The sequence below is a fragment of the Lepisosteus oculatus genome, chromosome 25, assembly GCF_040954835.1.
Source record: "Lepisosteus oculatus isolate fLepOcu1 chromosome 25, fLepOcu1.hap2, whole genome shotgun sequence".
NCBI classification, from domain to species: Eukaryota; Metazoa; Chordata; class Actinopteri; order Semionotiformes; family Lepisosteidae; genus Lepisosteus; species Lepisosteus oculatus.
Window position 1 is genome coordinate 3,755,455 of NC_090720.1, and position 23,458 is coordinate 3,778,912.

Sequence of the window (23,458 nt, forward strand, 5' to 3'; positions counted from 1 at the left end):
TGTGGGTGACCGGGAACAGGATTGGGAACCACTGATTTATGGCCAATCCCTCAACCCCTGGAGGTCAATGAGCATTTGCCTGCAGCCTTTGGAGAGCTCCCTGACCTCTAGCACAATGAGACTGGAAAGGCCTTTACATTTACAAATGTATTCTGTGTGTTCCTCCTTCTCCTCCTTCTATATCCCAGGAAATGGGCTTGTATATAGTTCCATTGCACTTCCAAACATCCATTACATTCAATGTTCATATTTAATCAGTGGTATAAACATATAATGAAGACATTAATAAACATAATATAATACATCATATGCAAATAATATCTCAATAAATTATTTCATATAAATAATGATAGAACAATCATTGGATTGTATCCTTTAAGCAGTAGACTGATGAAACTATAAGATTAGGTTGGTTAGTATATATACTGTACATGTTTACAACTGTATGTACAATTTTGTTTTTTAGACACCTTTTGTAAAGCAAAGATATAAGAAAATATTTTACAACACTGCTTGTTATTCCATTCCCTATCTTGAGAACGCACTGTCAAAATTCTGCAGTGTGAAAAGGACAGCCTTATGAATAAGCCATAAATTAACTACGAGAAAGGGAGAGTTCAGAAGAAAAAAAACATGTTAAAGCAGTAGTGGTGTGAAGATAAGTCACAGGTGTAAAAGCCAAGTGTTTACCTGCAACCCAATTAAAATCCCTACAAAAAGGAGGAAGATATACACATATTCAACCACCTTTAAAAGGTCATCATTAAATAAGGAGAGGCTGTGTTTTCTACCTTTTTGGTAGAGCTTAGCCTATACCCCCTGACATGCAGTTCAAACAATAAAGTCCCCTGCCTGTACTACAAACACACACACTTGAGCAAAGCCCTGTACTACACTTTAATTACTGAACCACACCCAACAGAAAACATGAAGTGTATTTTTTATGGGTAACAAAATAATTTAAAAAAAATTACAGTTATTTTTATTGATTTTTCATTAATTTTTCATTTTATCTGCCAGACTTCCAGAAATATTTTTTTTCCAATGCTGATGGCCCAGATAACTGCAAGCATTATTAACTCAGATCGACCTTAAAGAAGGTATAAAGGGAGAAAATGAAAATCTTGAACCATCTGTTTGAAGATATAGCAAAGGAGCCAAGGCAACCTTTCAGCTGCTGTGGTTATGTTAACTGGAGCAGGTAACACAAACCTGGGAAAGGTCAGGGCTAACCAGCAAGGCATGGCTCTTGGGTCACCTGAGCTTTGTAAAAGGGCAAATTCAGACTTTTGTTTATTGAAGACTGAGAGATTGGAAAGGTCATCTATTAATCACCCACATCTTTTAAACTGTTTAGTAATCAAACACACAGTCATTTCTGCTTAGTTAGGTCAAAAGCAGCATCAAATCTGACATGAGCTGTCTAGAAATGAACACCTGTTACAGCTTTTCCATGCTTGTACTCTACTTGGAAAATAAAGCAGAGTAGTTTTAATTATTTCAGTAATAACATTTCAATATATTAATATAAAGCCTTCTTGTTTTACTGATTTGCAAGGCAGGTTGTTACTGAAACGGGATCCTTCTGTCAGGTACATCTGATTTGGGTTATTAATTTTATTTTATTCTTCTGCACTAACATATTTATTTAATGTTACACAACATTAATAGTTTTGTTGATTATCCAAGTTCATGGTTCCACTTGTACAAAAGAAAATCACAAAACAATAGCATAGTGTCTCATGAGACATGAAAAGGCAACAGTGGGAAATAATTACTTTACATCAGAAAATCTGAGAAGTATATAGAAGGGCTAATCAAAGAGATGAGCTTCCTAGCTCATCTATTAAGTCCTTCAACACATTACTGATCCATACAGTAAACATGTATGATGTCAGCAAACCAGCCAACAAAAGAATTGAACTAAACCAATGAGAGATAATAGTACAATAATAAATAGGTAAGTAACATTTTCATGTTTATTTATTTTGATGGTGAACCAGGGCTTAATCATCAGGAACACTTCAAAATTCCAATTATTGAAGTATTATTTCCAAAATAAAAATTGGAAATCTGAATGCAGCTGCAGCTTTAGAATGTAGTGCAGTGAAGGAAACTGTGGCGCCCACCATTTTACATGTAGATAGCAGTCTTAGACTTTCAGCTTATCCTACTTTCAGGAGGGGAGCTCCAGCAGTGCATCAGTGTGTGAGCTTTAAAAGAACAAGCAGACGATAATTCCTCACTGCAAAGTACAAAGAAAGAAGAAAAAACACACCTCCAGCTGACCTCACACCTGAAGAAGACTCCATTGCCAAAACACTGTGCTTTTTCTTGCTTTATACTCTTCAGTGTGGAATTAACCTCTGCTGGTCCCATTTTTTTGTTAATCAGCCTTATGATTGAGACTAATCAGCTTGAGCCCAGAAACCATTAGTAATTCAACTAATTCAAACATGATTAGAAGTCATTTCCCTGACAACAGTATAATCTCTGAGCTGTATCGTGCATTTATTTTACAGGGATCAAAATAAAAGGTTATACTTCAGTCAAGATGGCTATTTTGTTTTCCTGACAAACCAAAAATACCTGAGACACATGCAGTTTTAATGCAAGTGTATAATAATAAAATAAGTTCAGGGTAGCCTAACTCATGGATTCTGACCTTCAAAAGTAAAGTATTTCAAGACATATCTACAGTTTGTTATACTATTAGAGCAGATTATCTCCTGATATTTGTTTTAGTGCCTCTGAATCACCATTGCAGAGAAATGAGAAACGCTGAACAAGTGGTGATTAAGAGTATAAACTCCTCAACACAAGGTTATGTTTCCTGTTGGGAAGTTCACCTCCAGCCCAAGAGAACAGACGGTCAGTCACCTACAACATGGCATCTCAGAGAGCTCTGCCCAGCAATCCAGGGGTGTTCATGCCTCACATTGACAAAATGTGAACCACGAAAAGAGTTACTCTTCAGATGTAAGATGTACTGTAGGTGAATTCTGAAAGGCCACATAACACTGCTTATAAATGTTCTTGTCCCTGTTTTTGCCTTTTGCGACTCTGCATGCCTTGGTTGTAAATTGTTTGAGAAGGAATTTAAAGTTTTTGATGCAAAGTGACTCAATCAAGCGTGTTTTAATTTCCAAATCTCCTCGATATAGCTTTTAGCTCTCTCTTGATCCTATAAAACACATAAAAGCTACAGACCAACACTGCATTCACACTGGTTTAAAAAAAGACTATAATAGCACAAATCTGAAACAGAAATGCTTCAGTCTTTTAACAAAGATATATTTTGATACACTATATGGAATTCAGACTTTTGCAATGGTTTTACATTCAACAGCTCCATCTACTGGAAGATGAAGACAGATAAAGACAAAGAATAGGGGACAGATTTGGAAATCCATGGAAATTCAAGATCAGCTGCTTCAAAATGACTCAGAGAAACTGTGAGATAAAGCAAATACAGCCATGCGCAGAAGAAACGAAAACCTTTCTGAGCTCATGCAAGATTCTTTCGAAAAGGACTATGACTGGTATCTCAATATATAGCTGGATCATAGCCGTAATGTTTTCCTTATTCTGCATACATGCATTTATGCATGCATAGGCTGCATAAGGAGAAGTTTAAAGTACTTCCAGCTGTGTCTGCACTGGTGTGGAATTTATCTAACCATCTGGCAACATTATTCAAGGTCCAAAAGGCCCAAGGGAAAGGTACAGAGTTTGCAACTGCATTTCCTGGGCTCAAGACAGACATATCTGCAATAAAATATTTTAAGGACCTTAGCTCTTTCAGGTTAGAAACTGTAGCACCCACTATATAGAACTGCAGTCTTAAACTTTCAGGTTTTCCCATGTTCTGAGGTTTTAGCAGGGAGCTACATCAAGGTTAGTTGTCAGCAGTTGTTTTTATAACAAAGAGTACTGCTGAGGACATTTTTTTGTTGATTTCTTTCAAAACCTTACACAAAGCTTAACAAAGATTACCTTTGACCACTGGATCTCTCTCTCATCATTTGCCTTGTCTTTCTGGACTTTCCATCTTGGGTTTAACTCCAATATGACACAACTTATATCATTGCCAGGACGGACTGGAAGTGGATTCAAGATTTTCCAAGGGACTGCTAATGGTCTCCTTTCACAGCCACCTCTTAGTAAGATGAAGGCTGAAAGTGAGTCAGCAAGCAAGACTCTCTTAAAAGGCACATGTTCTTATTTTCCCTGTTGGCAGACATTGTGAAAACTGCTCAATCCATAGCATACGAATCAGACTGAAACTCTCCCACAAGCAAAATTGGGTGCATTGTCAAATTCTTTATCTCGACAGTCTATTCACTGCTCAACAAAATTCTCTATGCTGCAATTTAATCCTGCTGTCACAAGAAACACGTGGGCCAGCAAACGACATTCGTGTGTCCGTCTTGATCATGATGAAAATTATTCATTTTCTGCCCAGCAGAATGTATGAGGAGAGTGTTCAGGGAGACTAAATCATGGCACTGTGCCATGGTATTGATGGTATTGTGAATTAACCATAGTTTGTTCTCACTCCCAAAAATGCACAAACAAAACTGTCTGTAGGCCATAACTGGATGGGTTGTATCAGTGATTAATCAGAGTAGAAAACGTTTGCCACTGAATATACTGCTATGGATATTCTAATAACCTTCTTAATTAACCTAAATTATTAATGTATTACTTCATGTTGCAAAAAGAAATGTCCATGGCATGCATTTAAAAATTAACTTACATTCTTGCCGATTTTTGAACAGGTTTTTTGGCAAGTTGTGGTCATAATGTGTATAGTATTGTTAATATATGTAATGAGCAGATGAAAGAGACCAATTTCACAAAATGCCAAACCTCCTAATAATGCTGAACATGCTTTCCAGACAGCAGGTGGGAATAAAATTAATTAATAATTCAGAGTTTTATTAAGGTAGCCCATAGAAACATATTCACCAGCGCAACATTCCCTTCCACCTTGATTAGTCACCGATACAACTCAGTGAGCTTCAGAAACTGACAGCTGCTGTCCTTCATCAAGTACTCTCAGCACATAAAGAAATGAAATGAAGCTTCTTTCAAATAAAAAATATTTCATAACTGTTCCATATGAATCTTTTCTGAAGATTTTGTCTGTTTCCTGCAATTCACCTAAGCAAAGCATTCTGGACATTCTATTAATATATCTGTGACATTTCCAGATCTACAGAAATGCCCAAAGAACCTTCACTTTAAAGGACAGGAACAAGCAGTCTCAGAACAGTCCTGTCCAGTCCCTGACCTTGCTTTGTAGACTTTGCATAATACACTAATGAATGCACTGCAATATTAAAAACTCTTAAAAGACTTCAACCTTCTGCCCCTGGGCTTCAAAATGGAAGCACCAGTTCATAATTAAGTGCTAATCCAATGTCTCCATCCACACCTAGCACACAATCTCAACCACACATATAATTGGCAAAGATACATTAATCCTGAAATTATTGAACTTTAGGGTCTTTAGCACCCAGACAACTTCATCTCAATGCTAATAACCATTATAAGATGACAAGAATTACAGGACACCTATACCTGCGCTCTCCGCTTGTTTAGTTGCAACCATAAGTGGACAGGTCTGGCTGGGCATGAATGAGTTCTCCTAAAAAAGCCTTTACAAGTAATAAAATAAACAGATGATCTGTTTCATAGCAGGAGCCTCCACATGTGGACCACAATGGGAAATGGCTCTGAAAAAATCCTGAATAAATTCCTTGCGATTGCATCTTCAGCCCACAGCTGAGCTGTGGGAGCAAGCTATTTACATTTTGTTGTTTTTATTTACTATGGTTGGCTGACAAGAGAGGCAATTTCAGCTTCCAATGGGATTGATCTAGGCCTACAGATGGCAATTGTTGTGTACAAAAAAGATGTGATGCGTTTCTTTATTTTAACTATTTATTTACTAGAGGGATTCTGTACACTGCATGAAAGCATTTCCAATAATAAACTAACTTGATTTTTGATGCTATGGCACTTGGCTCTTGAATATAATGAACACCTTGTTGGAATTAACTAATACGGAAATTAATGAAAACAAGAAACATCAAAATGTAACAGAAATAGTGTCAACTTGAAGGGTATGAAAGGACTTTTTGAGGGACACACTCAGAAAGCTTTTCCTTTGAGTCTGGTATCCGGAATCTCTGCAGTCTTGCTTGTCGCACTGTAAGGGCTTAACCAAACATGATGATGATGCTCACTTACTTTTCCTTCACCGCCAACGGGAGCCGAGAAAACGTACTCGAGCTGGAAGACGATGCCGAAGGCAGGATGATTCACCATCCCCTTCAGCGGCAGGTAGCTCCTGAGCACAAGGGCGTGCCGCACAGATGAGCTGCATGGGAGCCAGCAAGAGAGACAAAGTAGCAGATATGAAACATGGGAAACATTAAATATTCTTCAATATCGTCGGAGAATCCAATCATTGATGGACGTGACTATTTTTTTGTGCAAACATTTGAAACCTCTTTATTTACAGTATATTAAGCGTTAAGCACTTGAGATAAGGCATAAGTTACATTTACACAGCAAGTTCCTTTCAGAAAAAAAATTTGCTTCGACAAGTTAAATGTGAAATATTTATAAGGATGTTCAAAAGTCTTAGACATCTCATACGCAATCAGTATATACAAAATCATACATATCACTATAGCTTAGTTTGGGTGAGAAGAAGGCAAACTTGTCATTCAACAATCTAATTCACATAAATCAGAAGCTTTAAAAACACAACCAGAACAGTTTAAGGTACACATTACATGAGAAATCAAAATAAAGTGCAGTGGTAGCAACTAATATGCCATATTTATCAATCAAACATAACTGATTCACTGTTGGGCATTTTGCATTATTTACTTTTATTTTTCCTCTCTAAACACCCATCAAGTTCAAAGCTACTTTGTACTAAAAAACATAGATCTGGTAGGGATTAATTTTTACCTTTAAACGTAGATCACAATAGCATGTCTAAGACTTCTGAATAGCAGTGTATATATGCATATATAGTATATTTAAAGAATAAGTTAGAGCTGTTCTAGAACTGGGATACCTGTGTCCTCTGAATTGTATTCAAAGTAAACTTTGTTAGTTTGGCTCTTTAACTGTTTGCTTGTATTTTATCAAACGTTTTAGTTTTTAAATAATAGAATTAAGTAATAACTTAGCATAAAATGTGTACCAGGTACTGAATTTCTTCTCTCCTCCCACTCAGGTTTATTATTTAAATGACTTGATTAAATACAACTAATGGGTCGATGCAGAACTAGGACTGCTTAGTATGAGAGTATTTGACAGTGTCACTCCCACTTGTGCCTGCACATCATTAAACAGTAAACAGATGTTTAGAAAGCTGAAAGAGAACAAGTATATCTTCCTAAGCTGAAACAGAGTTCTGCTCACTATATGTCCTGGAAATGACACACATAAACGAGATCCTGTGAGACTAAATCCAAAGTGCACAAGACGATTAAAAAAATTGATTAAGGAAAATAAGCTTACATAAGCTTAAAAAAGAGCTCTGTTGGAATGAAGGCACAGGGGTAAAGCAGACCCAGAACCAGGAAACAGATCTGGAGAATGGTTTTCTCTGTTTATTACAGTTTAACACTATTCCCTACTCTGTGTTTTCACACACCCCTCGTAGAAACATACTGAGAAACTGAAAAGAATAAAACAAGGTCAGACAAACAAGTTTCTAGTCGGTTTTTGAATACCCCAGGAGAGTCAAATTGACAAGTGTTTAAACACAACGTGGCACAGAAGCTGCCAGTTTGCTTCCCAATAACTGCATAATTACTACCTACGCACTGCTATTCATAACACAGTTTTAAAAAACGCTAATGCCAGTGCGATATTTTTTGGAGAAGGGATAAAAGAAACTCTGTCCATTTTCAGATTATGGCTCCAAACTGTGTTATTTATGTGGGTACTGCAGAAAAGATTAGACCTAATTTGTTGCACCACAATTTCTGGAGTTTGACATGGTTTACTAGTTCTTATTTATTCATACTTGGCAAATGTCAATTTCAAGATTATTTTCTACTACTAGCACTGATTATTACCATGTTTGAAACATTCGATGACTCTTATTTGCCATGCTCTAGTGCATGATTTGCACTTACCAGTTTACAGAGAAAACACAGAAATACATAGAAGAGGACTCTAAATTACAAAAGAAAGTAGTCAGTAAGCATTGAGGCAATATTATTAAAGTTAGGATGCACTGCCAACCAGTAACATTTTGATGTTAGATTAATACTAATACATGTTGATGTTACAGTAAGTAGATGAATACTATTGTTAGGATTAATAATAGAACCTGTGTTGAGATTATTATTTGCAATTAACTTTGTTAACATCCTGTGGAGCGGTGGCTCTGTGGCTAAGGATCTGCATCTGTGGCTGGAAGGTTGCCGGTTCAAATCCCACGGCCGGCTGAGGAATCCTACTCTGTTGGGCCCCTGAGCAAGGCCCTTAACCCCAACTGCTCCAGGGGCGCTGTACAATGGCAGACCCTGCGCTCTGACCCCAAGCTTCTCTCCCTGTCTGTGTGTCTGTGTCTCCTTGGAGAAAAGCTGGGGTATGCGAAAAGACGAATTCCTAATGCAAGAAATTGTATAGGGCTTATAAAGAAACATTATTATTATTATTATTATTATTAATGTGTACCCAAGCAGAGTCACCTGAGCTTGGTCAGAGAGCCCTGTCTCCCTCTGAAGCTTCCAGTCCCGCCCCTGGCTTCCTCCGGCTCGGGGTCTAGGACCACCACCTGTGGCCTGTGCAGGAAGCCCCAACCGTTATGAATGCCAACGTGCAGACGGCGCTCCAGGACCACGACCTCATTGCCATCCGGGCCAGAGTTCTCCTGCGGGGAAAGAGGAGACACCAACTGTTTCCACACATACTCAGGCCTGCGCAACCAGGAACACAATGACAGCACGCGGGATGCTCGTCTCCACAGCAGTACCTGACATGCGCATCCACAATTAAGTTCCAATACAATAGCTAAAGTGGGTTATTCCAACTGTTTATAGTTCCAAAAAAGAGCCACAAAAACAAAGCAATACAGATGTAATTGCAACAAAAACCTTGACATGAAGAGTGAAAACCATTATTGAAAGAAAGCTTCAAGCTTAAGATTTAAGACATCTTTGCTGTCAGGTGTAAAAAAGGATTAAATGAGAGCTGTGCCATATTTTACCATTAGTTCTACACAAAAAATAAATAATACGGATAATTGGAAAATGAAAACAAATATTAGACTGCTGTATGCCTGTAGTATCTTTATTTTTCGCAGTCTTAGTCATAATCTGTCTTCAAAATGCATTAGTCAAAATGTTTAGGAACTGTTTTGCTTTTTTTACACCTACTAACCTACACAGTAATGGATAACTGAACAATTATCATTACAGAAACTATTAACTGAGTCACTGCATGCAATGTGGAGATCTCAAAGTGACACAGACATTAGGGTTACATCTGAAACCCTACAGAGCTAAATCAGAACAGTACAGTATGTACCTCTTATTTGTACAAAACAGTAAAGCTGTAGTAACTTGAATGCAGGTAATTTATAAATGCATAAGATATCAAAATATATTTTTAAGTTTTATTCTTTCAACAAGATCCAAAGCAAATCTGAAAGATTGTGGGGGTCAGTGATGTTATAGCTAACTGTTGCCAACTGCTAGTTCTGTATGTAAATTATGTTCTTACACACCTAAATTCAGATTCTGCTGTATTTGTTCCAACTGTATATCCTCCCACTTCCTCTCAATCCAATTAGTGTATCAACTATGCATCTGTATTTATAACTTGGCTACACAAACTGCCAATGATGCTTTTTGATTATTCCCCATTAGTGCAGCAACGAGCAAGTTCAAAGCACTACATATTTTTAAAGGCACAACTATCATCTCTGAGATGTAGATAATGTTGAAAGAGCAGTTCAATTTTGCTGATCATTTTCAGTACATGTATCAACGAGTGTATCAGATATCACCTTGCTCAAAGGGACCCCAAGACATTAGTATTCCTGATTTAGAAATGAGTCCAATATCTACACTGAGAGGTACTTAAACCTTTGAGTTTTTAGCCTTTACTGTGCCTTCTGTAACTAATGAATACTAATGAAATTCCACCACTACATGGATAAAAGGGCCTTCTTAATTTTGTGTTCTTTTCTTGGAACTCACAATCTTCAAAGGATCTCATTAAGATTTAACACAAAAGACATGAAAATTCTGTTTTTTTTTCCAAGGCAGGCATTCGGTAAATTGGTTTATCAAGGTTTTCAGAAACCATGCTCTGTGAAAGAAAAAAATAGCTTATACTAACAAAAACAATTATACTAATAACAGTAAATGATAGAAACTACTCAGTAGGTCATAAAAAACAGGATTTTTTCAAAAATGAAATTCTGTAAAATAAAATCTTTAAGTTAATCTTTTATTGGGCTGTTTAGAGAAGACATCTGAACTTAACCCACACGAGACAGAACTGTGAACAAAAAATGTAATATATGTCAGGTGCCAGATCTCTGTACTACAACAGGCATCTTATTAGCTGATAGCACAAAGCATACAGGCTTCTTCAGGCACCATCTCACTCACATGACACGATTTAACAGTAAAGCTCTAGACCTGTGCTTCAAAATTTCAACCAGAAAAACAGATTTTTATTTAGACACAGTAAAGTTTAAGCAGATTTCAATGTTTTCCACATGATAAAAGAAGATTAGATTAAAAAAACAACATTTATTTTACTAACTCCTTGGTTTGGCACTTCAGCTGCCATAATGATTAAGTTCATCAGATAATAGATAGATAAGACTTTATTGATCCCAAAGGGAAATTGATGAAAGAAGGTAATAGATTCATTACAGGCATTTCCAGATTTAATAGATACAATCAAAGAAATAATGTTGAGCCTTTGAATTATCATTTCTCTATCATAAAACTGCTTAGTTAATTGTAAAACATTCTAAGAAAAAACTCAAACACAATTTAGCATATTATTAGGAATGGATTAAAATATCTAAACATGCCTTAGATTTGTAAGCCTTAAGGCTGCATGTCAGTAATGGTTATTTAGCATTAACATTTATGCTCTTCCAAATTCCTTCATGCTCTTCAGCGGTTTTATTTGAGAGCCAGTTTGGCCGTAGAGGTAGAAGTAGATATTGGCAAACTGCACAGATGGCCTTTGCAAGCTCTAGAATGAAACACAAGTTGAGTTTTGATGGCTAATACAACTCCACCGAAGTGGGGGAGAGTTAACTAAGCATTCTACAAAGAATCGATCGAAGAAGTCAGCAGCATTTGACAAAAATTAAATACAATAGCGTGCTATGCTGCAAGTGATCTGTCCTCCCTGCTGTTCATCTTCAGGAATGTAAAAGGCGGGTGTGCATTCAAAGAATGGCGTTGTTTTAAAATTGAAAGGGCAATAATAAAGTGATCCAGCACGAGAACCAGCCTGCTACAGTCAAACAGTTTTCAAAGCCTCTCATTTCCATCTATCCACTTTTTCAGCCCTGCTGCTGTCACATATTCTTTTCTTGCACCAGAAACATGAATATTTTAGAGTTAAGAAGCTTAGGGGGAACAATGAAATTGCCTGAAGATAATTTATACATCAGCACCATCATGGTAATGCAAAAACTCTCAGTAACGATGCACACAGAGTTGAGACCTGGGACTAATAATGCATTCCATCCATTTTTCCCTTTCACGTCAAGATCTAAGAACTTCCTGCAGACGACGTGTCATTATTCTGAACCCCTTTAGAGAAAAATAAGGCCAAGGAGACAGCGTTCAAAACTGTGGAAAACTTACAGGTGTAATGAGAAAAAAAAACATTCTAAAAGCTCAGCTGATAAAATACATTTCCATTCCTTAGGTACAAAAGAGGATTACAATAGCATGTCTCATTTTGAGGAAACAAAGCATTAAAACCTTCTCAGCCTCCATTTTAACTATTAATAACATTTATAGGAAGTGTTTAACAGAAACACTAAATGAATTTCTCACTTGCTTACTTTATTATTTACTTACTTTACTTGATTACTGAAGTTTTTTAATTACTTAACTAAACTTAGCTTATTTAACTTGCTTATTTACTTATACTTACTTATTTAACTAGCTTGTTTGTTTACTGATTTAACTTACTAACTGCTTTACTTACTTATCTTACTTTACTTACTTAACTTGCATGCTTATTTTACTTGCATACTTATTTTCTTTAAATTATTTATTAGCTTGCTTACATTACTTGCTTACTTACTTTACTTATGTAATTTGCTTACTTGCGTACTTACTTCACTTACCTTACTTTCTTTACTCACCCCTTCTCAGACATCATAGGCCGAGCCATCTAAATATGTCGAATCAGTTTTAGTGTTATACTTTTAATTACCAAAAACAACATTTTTTTAACTGTTTCTCAAAACATTGAAAATGCATGTGATCTCTTCATCTTAACATTACCATTAAGTTTTCAAAACAGCAAAACTATTTTTAATAAACAAACAAATCAATGGTATAATGCTGCCAACAACACTTCAGACAGAAATTGCACAATGGGAGTAATATAAATATTTTTACTAGCAAAATCAATACCAATGACTATACTGTATATCAAACGTCACAGGAAAGCCTAAGCTTTTCACCTGTGTTTCATAACCAGATACAAAAGCATCTCGATTCATTCAAAACAAATACACTACTAGATAATCTCTTTAGGCAATTTAAGCTCATGCTTTCATTCACTTATAAAACATTCCTGATTTAGCTCTTTAAAACCTTAAACTATAAATAACATTTTAGGACGGGATTATGCCAGTATTAAAGAAAGGGGCTGCAGTATTCCTTAAGCCATAAATGTTCTAGTAGAATCAGATAATTTATCTATCAATCCATCCAGACAGCTAAAATGAGCAAAATACTACTAAGCCTATTCATTACATGGTCTCTGCAAGCAATGAAAACATTGATTTCAACTTACAGTTTAAGTAGAGTTCTTTAAAAGAGACAAAGGTTTGGCAGGGAAAGATGCTGTTATTTTTATAGCTCCACTCCATGTGAAAATGAAGAAAATATAACTTTTAGTGAAGGAGAAACTTCCAATGCAGTAATACTAGTTGCTTTTTTTCTCTGCTCTGGAGCTAATGTGAATAAATGTGACATCTTAAACTTGCAAAACAGACATTATGTTCGCTGCTAAATCAGAATGTTGCAGCTTGTAATGATCTTTGCATCTTTACTTTTAGGGAACACATAGAACACATTCTAAACATAGAATGTACAATCGTCAGCGTGGCTTATAAATGTTCTTGATTCCCATGTTAGATGTATGCCAGAGAATGACAAAAAGAGATACTGATTTGCTTGTGTTTACAGACAGAGCACTGCATTCCATAGGCAGTGAGGTGCTGATATTTGTGACAAACACATACACTAACAAGCTCCAACAAATCGCCGTGCTAGCAGGGTTATCAGGATGACCAAGACTGACACTTCAAGGATTCATGTCAATCCAGTGGTTGTCACGCCAGCTGCTGCTTTATGATTTGATACTGGAGTTATTTATTTTCAGACACATTTGAGTTGCATAGCTAGAGTAATTATCTCACAAGCAAAACAGTTTGAGTTGGTAACTGCTGCCTAGCTGGAGTGAAGATGATGTTTTCAGTTTGTCACTCTTGCAGCAGAAGAACAGTAGGGATCCACGTCAATTATGATGTTACTCCAACCCATTACTCATTCAGCAACAGAACAATGCAGTCAGAGCAGAATGAGCACTCATGTCAACAGCTGCTGTCCATGGTACTGAAACCCCATAACGTTATCATACTTGCAAGTAATTTCCCATAATGTAAACACACCATTTTTTAATTTTGCTGTATGTCTTTACATTTACTGTACTTAATCAGTAAGATTGCTCATATAATTTGGAAGTATCATATGATTTCAGTTCCTGTTGTAAAGAATGTTTGCATTATGAGTGAAATGAAAAGGTATTTTCACAGAAGTGAGAATTACTTTTTATACTAAGGAACCATAAAATTACAACAGAAAATGCCACTCATCAACCTTTGATTAACCAGTACTGTAAGTGCTTAAAATAAAATGGATTACATTATTGTCTACTATAGAAGGAAAACAAACAGATTTGGAACTTAAACAATAGGTTTATCCCATGGCTGTTTTCTGTTTTCTTTTTATTTGTAGCTTCAGGCTGTTATATATCCATGATAAGTCCATCTTACTTTAATTCCATATAATTCTTTAAACAATCCAAATTAATATTTCCTCCCACTCAGAATTTACACTAACACAGCAAGTGATTAGAAGCCTAATTAACTACATTGTTAGGAATTTTAACAGTAATAATGGGTTAGGGAAGTGCTATACTTTTTTTAGCAAATTCCAAATGTTGATAGCACCAACATAACAGTTATTTAAATTGGCATTTAACAGTTATTTGGAATCTTCAGGCTTTCTACTTGCCCAGGCTGATCATTTTTATTCTCCTATTGTTTACAAATATATCTGAACATGACAAAGATTTTCAAATCTATTTTGTTTTCTTAATTAGCAGACTTCAGCAATGTAAACTTGCCATCTGCACTGTAACAGTCCTTACAATTCAACCTACAAGGAGCATGGATAAAAAACAAAACACAAGCAAAATTAATATTATAGCCAAGACAATCTACTGAATAACATGGGTCACAAAATAATGTAAGAAGGTCAGTTGTGCCAAATTTAGATATAATTGTTGCTTACAAAAAAGCAATAATGGGATTAGTATGGTATTCAGTTTCAAGAAATGAAGGAGTTTTATTAAAAAAGGAAATAAATTTGGTTTCTGAAGGTTGTTGCCTTGTGCTCAGAACCACAGATGAGCTGAGAGGATAAAGGTATTTAATAGGTTGTTGAAGCTCAGAATGTAGTCACATTATTGCAATGAAAATGGGATTTTATAATCATGCAGACTTCCACAGATTAAGGCTTCAGAGACAGTCTGAATTTCATTTTGCACATTTTGCTTTACCATACGATTACTGGCAATTTATACTATACAGAAAAAGGCACCTATGCAAAGTTTTCAAATTCACCCCCACCCTCCCATTAAACACCACCTGTGAAAGCAGAGGACTGGTTGGAGGATTAATGAAAGCAACAGAAAAACAACAGCTGTCATTTTAATTTATTTCTCATTTTCTGTGTGGCTCTTGTGCTTCTACATTGTAATATTGTGACCCATCTCAGGCCCAAGTGTCAGTTACACAAATTTTGTTTAAGTAATATTTTCCCTTGTAATACTGATTAGTTGTAGGAAAATTAAATGTATCTTCAAAATAAACAGCTCAAGGTAGGTTCATTTTAAAGGTGTATTATATAACTAAAAAACAGAAAGCAGTGCACAAGAGCAGACTGTTAAGTAAAAAATGAAACACAGTGATAGAAACATTAATCAGTTAAATAAAAGGAGCATAAAGAATTGCAAGAATGGGTAAAACATATATTAGAAAGGCTAAGAGATAAATATTAAAGAATATTGCAATGGAGGAAAAATACAGTTTCTTTAGTAGTACAGCAGGAAAGGAACAGAAAAGGATGACGAAGTATTTCAAGGATAAATGTGGGAAATGTTCATACTCAGGGGTTTACCAACGTAGATCACAGTAACACGAGTAGGACTAAGACAAGTACAGTATGTTATGTATTAAATAGAACAAGAATAGAAGAGGCAGAAATGTATTAGACATACCTGAGATAAGCATTTAAGATAAATCCTCAGGTCCTCATAGTATTGTAACAAAAGACATTAAAATTCATCTGACAGTTACAAGGCAGGGGTAATACCCACTGACAGGACACTTTATAAGTAAGTGTCCATTCATAAAATGGATGACAAAGCCAAACTATGGAATTATGGACCAAGATGTGTTTTATTGCATGTATGGTTCTTTAAAAAATAAAAAGGATTAAAACAAATGATCCTCTATATTACAATGGGATTCTAGAGGACAGTCATTTTTGAGGATTCAAAAGGATTTTGAAGGCAGGTCTTTTGTAACTAACTTGATGAATTCTTTGGACAAGCAACAAAAGAAATGTTTCAAACAGAGCATGTGATATGGCATATATATATATTTTCATTCAAGAAAGTGCATGTATTTGGATTAATGACTGGCTCTTACAGAACATACAGGAGTAATGCGCAGATGGTGGTGAAATAATTAGCAGAAAATCACAAGGAATTGTATTAGGACCACAGCTCTTCCTAATTTATACCAATGATCTAATTTCAAGTGTAGATAGTAATTTATTATAGCCAAGTGCAATGTATTCCATGGAGGTAGAAAAAACAAACTACAGATATAAAAATAGAGTATGGAAAAAGAGATACTGTAGGTGATCTTGTTGACAAATCATGTTTATCAGTGGGGAAGTAACAAAAGAGTGTAATATATAAATATATGTTAATAATAATAATAATATAATCAAATAATTTAATCAATCAAATAAAGTTGGAATTAATCCTATGTTCAAAGAATCATTTGATTTTTAAACTAAGAAAAAATGAGGGGCCTCAAAAACATTGATAAAGTCAAGCAACTAAACCAACAGACAAACATGAACCAAACTGTACAGTCAAAACAAAGGAAATATGCATTAAAAACAGAGAACAGGAAGCATTTCTTTACATGAAGACTTGTGAGAGAATGGAACTACTGTACACAGTTGTGTCATTGAAGCTGATACCTTGGTTCCTTTAAAAAAATACTGGATGAGATATGTGGATCAACTGTAAACTAATAACCAAATAAGATATGAACAACCAAATGGCTTCCTTTCATGTGCATTACTTGTGTTCTTATAATACCAACATTTTATCTTGACATACACAAACTGAAGTATTAAATTCAAAATGCATTACATTAATCAGGCCTTTACAGCACAACACAAACAAATCACAAGACAAAATCAGAGCTTTACAAAATTTCTGTAACAATTCAACAAGATTTCAGTGACTCATTATTTACTTTGAGGAAGTCCATGGCTTTACATGCTTATTTTTCCTAGGACTGAGATTGTGTGCACTGGGACTCAGTAATTAAATGTACTTAATCTTTGAAATTCCGGATCACCTGAATCTTTTGTTTGGTTTCTTATAGAATTGTGAGCACACTCCCACAGTGTTCTGAAGATGCCTCATCATGTCAGCGTGACTCATCTGCCAGAGAAGAGTAAAGACTAAGGGCAGTGATTATTAGCACTTCATTCTCACCCTCCTACTCATATGCTCCCTAACAGATTTAAACTGACAATGTCTTCAACTTAAGAAAAATTACAAATGCCCTATTGAAATTATTTGCTGAGTACTGAAAGACTAAAAGCCACCGGGCAACACTGGGTTAGCTGATTTAGATACAGAAAGCAAATTGTGACTACAACTGCTGTACCTGTTTTTTTCTGTTGTGTTTAAACACGTTTTAACACATTTTGCGGCACAATTTTCTTTCTAGATCATCCCCTTTCCTTTGCAGATCTAGCTTTTTAATAATGCATGCAGCAATTATTTTGTTCCAGTTTTATTATAGGAAAGAATCAGCAGGCGAAAAAGAATGTTTTACAGTACAGTATATCTTAGCTTACTAGGGGACTGTGGAGAAAGATCTGCATTCAATTGTCTGGAGATTAAGTATTCAAAAATCAGTAGGACTTTTGTCAGGGCTAAAGAGGCTAAAGACACATTAGTCTAACAATGCTTTCACAAAGCTTCCTGTTCCTGCTGTAGCTAGTCTATGTTGGGTGACCCTAGAACAACAATATATTAGGCCCACATAACCCTATCGCTTATGTTTTGATTGTGACTAACTCCACGTCAACATAGATCATAATATGTTTTTATCTTTCCCATTGCACAGGATGATAAATCCTGAAAATGCCAGAATAAGGCCACCGGGCCAAAATCACCTGTGCTATACAAAAAATGACTGGACAGCCCTCCCACAAAATGTGTGCTGCAGGTAGCTAAGCCTCTATAGTTCTTGACTGATATTTTCTTTTTTTTCCCCCTAAAACAAGGGAAACTATGCAGTAAACCTCCTAGAAAAAATGAATCTGACCTTCATCTGTGATCTCAATGCCTGTTGTACAAAATGTACACTCCACATTTATTTTGAAACACTTCTATTACAGTTTAAAGAGTGTCACTTCAAACTGAGATTACTTTTGATTCTCTCTGTGTGACACACAGTTACAAGAATGATCAAACATAACTTGAAACATTATTTCCACACATACAACAATCCACAGAGTGGTTGGAGGCTCATGCTCTTCCATAAACCGAGAAAAGCTTTGAAATAAAACCACATAAAAAGTGCACTGCAGCAAGATTAAAAAAATAAACCATATAAATTTAATAAATTAAAACTTTTAAGTATAGAAGTTTAATCAGGTTGTCAGCAGCGAACATTTTGGATTTGTGTTTGTGAAATTAGGGTGCACTATTAATAATGAAGCTGGAGTTAGACGTGTTAGACACTTGTTGGTTTTGGAGTCTTGCCCAGTTTCAAACAGATCTACTGAAGTGTAAGTCAACATTAAGCTTAACTTTTTACCTTCAAGAAATTTATCTAGAGACTTTATGAGACTTGAAAGTCCTCAGTTTTTGAAATTTGTTTTACACATTTGTTACCTCATCTATGATTGGTGGAAGTAGCCCAGACATAGTGTCAGTCGCATGTCCTGTTTTCGACTAGCACAAGATAATATTAACCTTTTTTAATAAAAACATCTACTGGCAAAACCAAACTTCAATATGTCTCTACAAGCACACTGGGATATCTCATCAAAGAGTGCAATCAGTGTCGAGGAGGTATGACAAATGTGTTTAAAACCTTCTCAAAGTGACTTTTATCGAAGAGAAATAAATCTGGTCATTCATGGGCATTCTCAATGAAAGAATAGCCCTCTGCCTTATATGGAACCTGTGTCAGCCTTTATAGGGTGGTAAAATATTGTAGCTTTCTACAGTACATTAAGGTTTACATTAAGGTTTCTTAATGCAGGGGCACACAATTCCAGTCCTGGAGGACCCTGTCAAGCTGATCTTATAGGTCTCTTTATATTATCAACTTCTGAAAGATCTGGAGAAAGGTGTTGAACTGTTCCAGTGAAGCTAAGATATACAGTATAGTTCATCAAGCAGATAGCTAATAGACTTAAAGAAGCTAGACAAGGCTAATATCAGTTACTCTGAGTGGTTTGTGCAAGTTTTACTCAATTTATTTTTCTTCACCATTTTATTTAAGCCTTATCTGTTAATTTGAAAGTCACATGAATAAAAATATTAGATATCATCATAAAGACAGAATGGGGTCCAATTTCCAAACTATTTTAATATTTCAATGCATAAATGCAGTCTCATAAATCAACACATTCTGTTTTTGAATAACATCACAATATGCATGTGAGCATACAAACTGCATAGGGCAACTATAGATTATTAATTCCACCACATTCATGAACTGCCATCAAGGTTTTATTAGTTTAAAAACTATTTTAATTACTTAAAACCTCTGTAGTGAACAACAAAATTAAATCACAAACTTTTAATAAAGGTGGCCACATAACTATCAAGATTCCCATGAGCTCAGTGAAGTACGCAAGTGGTTATCTATACTAATTATCCCTAACAGAAGTGGTATTTGTGTTTGTGAAACCTCAATAATTGCCACTATAAAGAGTTTTAAACATATTTTGCTTGTGTTGTGTGTGATTACAGAAGCCCAGTCTGTTGGTTTGCATATCTAAAAGTGTGGGTTTGATTCAGAGGTTGTTCCACAACTGGCTGTTTCAATTCTCACTGGTCTGTGGGGTGATATTCCTGCACTGGAATACTGTGTCAATTTTATTCTTTTAAAACCAGAGGAGTATTCTGTAGCTTCCTGTGAAAATTGGTTCCGTAACTAGAATTATTCTTCACAATCAGTCCACTGTTTCTGCACAGAATAATTTTTGTCTACAATGAGGTGAGTGACCACTAGGAAAGACACTGATTCTACTGAGTGTGTTCAGCAGCAGGGGTTCAGTACAGAGTGACTGCACCGGTTGTGGTTGTGGAGTAGAGGGTATGTAGCTGACACAGAAAGCATTATCTTTCGAGACTCTGAAATCTATTTGAATGCATGCAAAGTAGATTATCTGATGCTCCGGTACATATAATTTACATCCATGCATTACAAACATGCTCTTGGAAGCACTGAAACTACCCTTCAGTGAAATCAATCAAGCTGCAGTGATGAAGCACCACGACATTTTCCACTGCTTAAAAATTCAGCTTCACTACCATTAAAAGCACCAACACCCAAGTATAGATCTGAATAACTCACTGCTATCCGGTGTTAATACTGTATTCAACGGCATAGATTACTCATTTCAGAGGCATGAAGAAGATCAATAGATAGTCTCAGGAGCACTGCCAAGCCTGGGTGGGAGTGACACTTGCTATCTCATTCTCTTTCATTTAAAATTAATTTTAATTAAAAATCCACATTTCTTCCTTTTGAACTGCAGGTTAACAGCTTTGCTAGGCTATGTCAGGCATATTGCCTTTGGAAAGGTTCCTGAGGCACTCTCAATTTCTTTACACGAAATCTTCAATAACTGCCTTTACTTCTCCTGCTTTAAACACATTCTTAAGTTGCTTTAAAAGACTTGCATGAGAATATCAAACATTATCTCATGAGCTCCGCAGCTCTCTAGTAAGTCCCATTATTTTTTTAAATATGGAAATTAATCCATAACAGTCTACTAATGTGTTTGATTTTTGTGCATTGCTGCCTGTTACAATTTCCCATTGGTTACTAATGAGATGGCTTCTGTGTCTACCTGTACACCAACAGCTCCATCAATTCTAACTGCAGACAAAGCAGACAGCTCTTCCAAGGGTCTGCAGGGCTGCAAAAAACACATCAGGCAATTTGCATACAGAAACTTTGTAACCCATAACTATGGGTGGCAGCACAAAGTACCCAGGCAGTAATTACCAAAAGCCACAACTTCTTCCACAAAGAGAAGCAAAATGAAATCCAGGAAGTATTTTGTGATGCAATGACATATTCCAAAGAGTTGCTTAAATGGGCAACTTTGAATTGGATGAATGATGGCAAAAAACTGATTCTGAGTTTTACCCGTCAGATAACTTCATATATAATCAGTTGTGTGACTAGGACAATGCTGTGAAGCACAGTAGGATTCTTAAAAGGGATTAGAAGGTACTGCACTTAAGAATGACATTCAGAGTTATTTTAAAATACAGCTTCAGCATGGGAACTTTAGCTGTACATTATGGAAGACAAAGTAACTGAAAGTTGCAACGAACAAAACAATGCAAACACATTTAGAAAAAAAACAACTAACAGATGTTCACTTACTGCATTTAATCTTGCATCAGAAAGCTTACTTGAATGGTAAAGACACAGCGGAAGCCACTCAAGATATTCAGGATAAAATCACCAATTTTTGCCAAAGCTCCAGGCTGAGCACATGCGCTGCGAAGCATGAACAGTTTACACAGTGTACTGTTTGTATACAGTCAGCTCAACAGACAAGATATGTCAGTTAGGAAGTCAGGGGCATTTATTTTAATAATTTGATTAAAATTTAAACTGTCTGGTTTCAGCAGCAGAGCCTGAACTCTACTCCTTGCCAGAAGCACATTACAGAGGCACAGCAAATTACTCCCTGAAGAAAATAAATTAGATTTGTTTCATTCGTTAACTCTCATAATAGCACTCTTTAACCTGTTTGACACAAATAATTCAGGGAAAATGAATTATTGAAGCTGGTCCACCAATAGCTAGAGGTACACTTTGTTTGCAAGGTACTTGCAAAAAGACAGCAACTGTGAAACTCCCTGACAAGCTCATCTTCACCATTATCTATTAATAGAATGTTCCAAAAACTACTAGACAGGTCTAACATTGCTCAGAGCATGAATGGTGTTATTAATGTTATTACAAAGGCATCATCTTGTTAAAGGATTATATCCCAGTGGTGTGGGTCTTGTGTACAAGCACAAACAGAAAAAACAGTGAATGAAATACTGATGAGCTTCTACAGATTCCCTAAATCTTAATTTCTCTTTTAGCAGAAAACTCTTTTAAGGGCTCTCTTGAAGAATTATTTCACTCTCCTTACCTTTTTTTAAAAAAGGGAAAGGTCACATGACACACACAAATTCAGATTGTCTGATGTGAAAAGACACTGCTTTTCAGTGGGGGTGGAACTGTGAGAATGATTTAATTTACAGAATTCTTACTCATTTTATGCAGAGTGAATAGACTGTATAATAAGGCACACATGTACACTTTTATGCAGAGCAACTTACACTTGTACCCATTTTTACAGTTGGGCATTTTACTGGAGCAATTTGACAGAAGTCCCTTGCTGAAGGGTACATCACTTGTGCTCTGCTAAAGAAAACAACCCACAACTTTCCTGTTGAGAGTCCAGACCCCTAACCACTATTCCACACTGCTGCTCTAACATATATAGAGTTTGGAAATCTCAGCATTCCCTTTCACAATTCTAACATCCCAGAGGGTAACAGCATATCTGCAGAAGGACTCCCATGTGGCTCAGCTAGCCAATGCACTCTGTAAACCAGACCACATCGGTACAGGTCTAAACTGTGCAATTAGCCAACTATGAGAAGGGTTATTTGAGCAACAGTGCACAGTTTGAAGTGATTTGGAATTACTCAAGGTGATTCCCCCATCTTATCGTGTGACAGTAATGTTGCAGTTTATTGGGCACCTGAAGGCCATTCAAGACAGAGGTATTAACCACTGACAGGACAATTACTAATGTATCACCAATCCCCCAAAAAAAGTTAAACCACACCAAGTACTCCTACAACGTACACAAGCAAGGTTACAAATCAGAGCACCACACAGTATGTTTATCCCCATTTATACACCAGGGTATTTTACTGGAGCAATTCAATTACAATTGTAATTACAATTACAAGTCCAGAACCCCAGCCACTGCTCCACACTGCTGCCTTTGTTGGGCAAGAAATGTTACTTCAAGTACATGTAAGAATATGGAAATGACAATTAGACTTAGACTGGAGGATAGTCTATACAACAACATTCTAAGAGAATCTACTATTCCACATGGCATGCCAGGATTTTCAGAAGAACTTTCATTAAGAAATGTCAAATTAATACAATGCATTAGTGAGACCTCATGTAGAATATGGTACTGTATATGGTTTTGTACAAATAAAATATCGCTGCTGTAGAGGGCAAACTGAGACACTGCCAGGCTTAAAGGAATGCCATACACCAACAGGCTAAAAAAAAAACATTATTTCAAATGTTGAA

At 36.1% G+C, this 23,458-nt stretch overlaps 1 protein-coding gene across 4 annotated transcripts in view; it reads right to left on the bottom strand.

Annotated features, from left to right (window-relative positions):
• Nucleotides 1–23,458, bottom strand: part of nphp4 (nephronophthisis 4) — a 128,239-nt gene that overhangs the window by 51,759 nt on the left and 53,022 nt on the right. For all 4 annotated transcript variants that reach the window (XM_015337161.2, XM_015337163.2, XM_015337160.2 and 1 more), the window contains exons 8-9: nucleotides 8,733–8,914; nucleotides 6,259–6,388 (exon numbers count right to left, since the gene is read on the bottom strand). In XM_015337161.2, coding sequence (XP_015192647.2) covers nucleotides 6,259–6,388; nucleotides 8,733–8,914 — 312 coding nt within the window. The remainder of the gene's footprint in view (nucleotides 1–6,258; nucleotides 6,389–8,732; nucleotides 8,915–23,458) is intronic.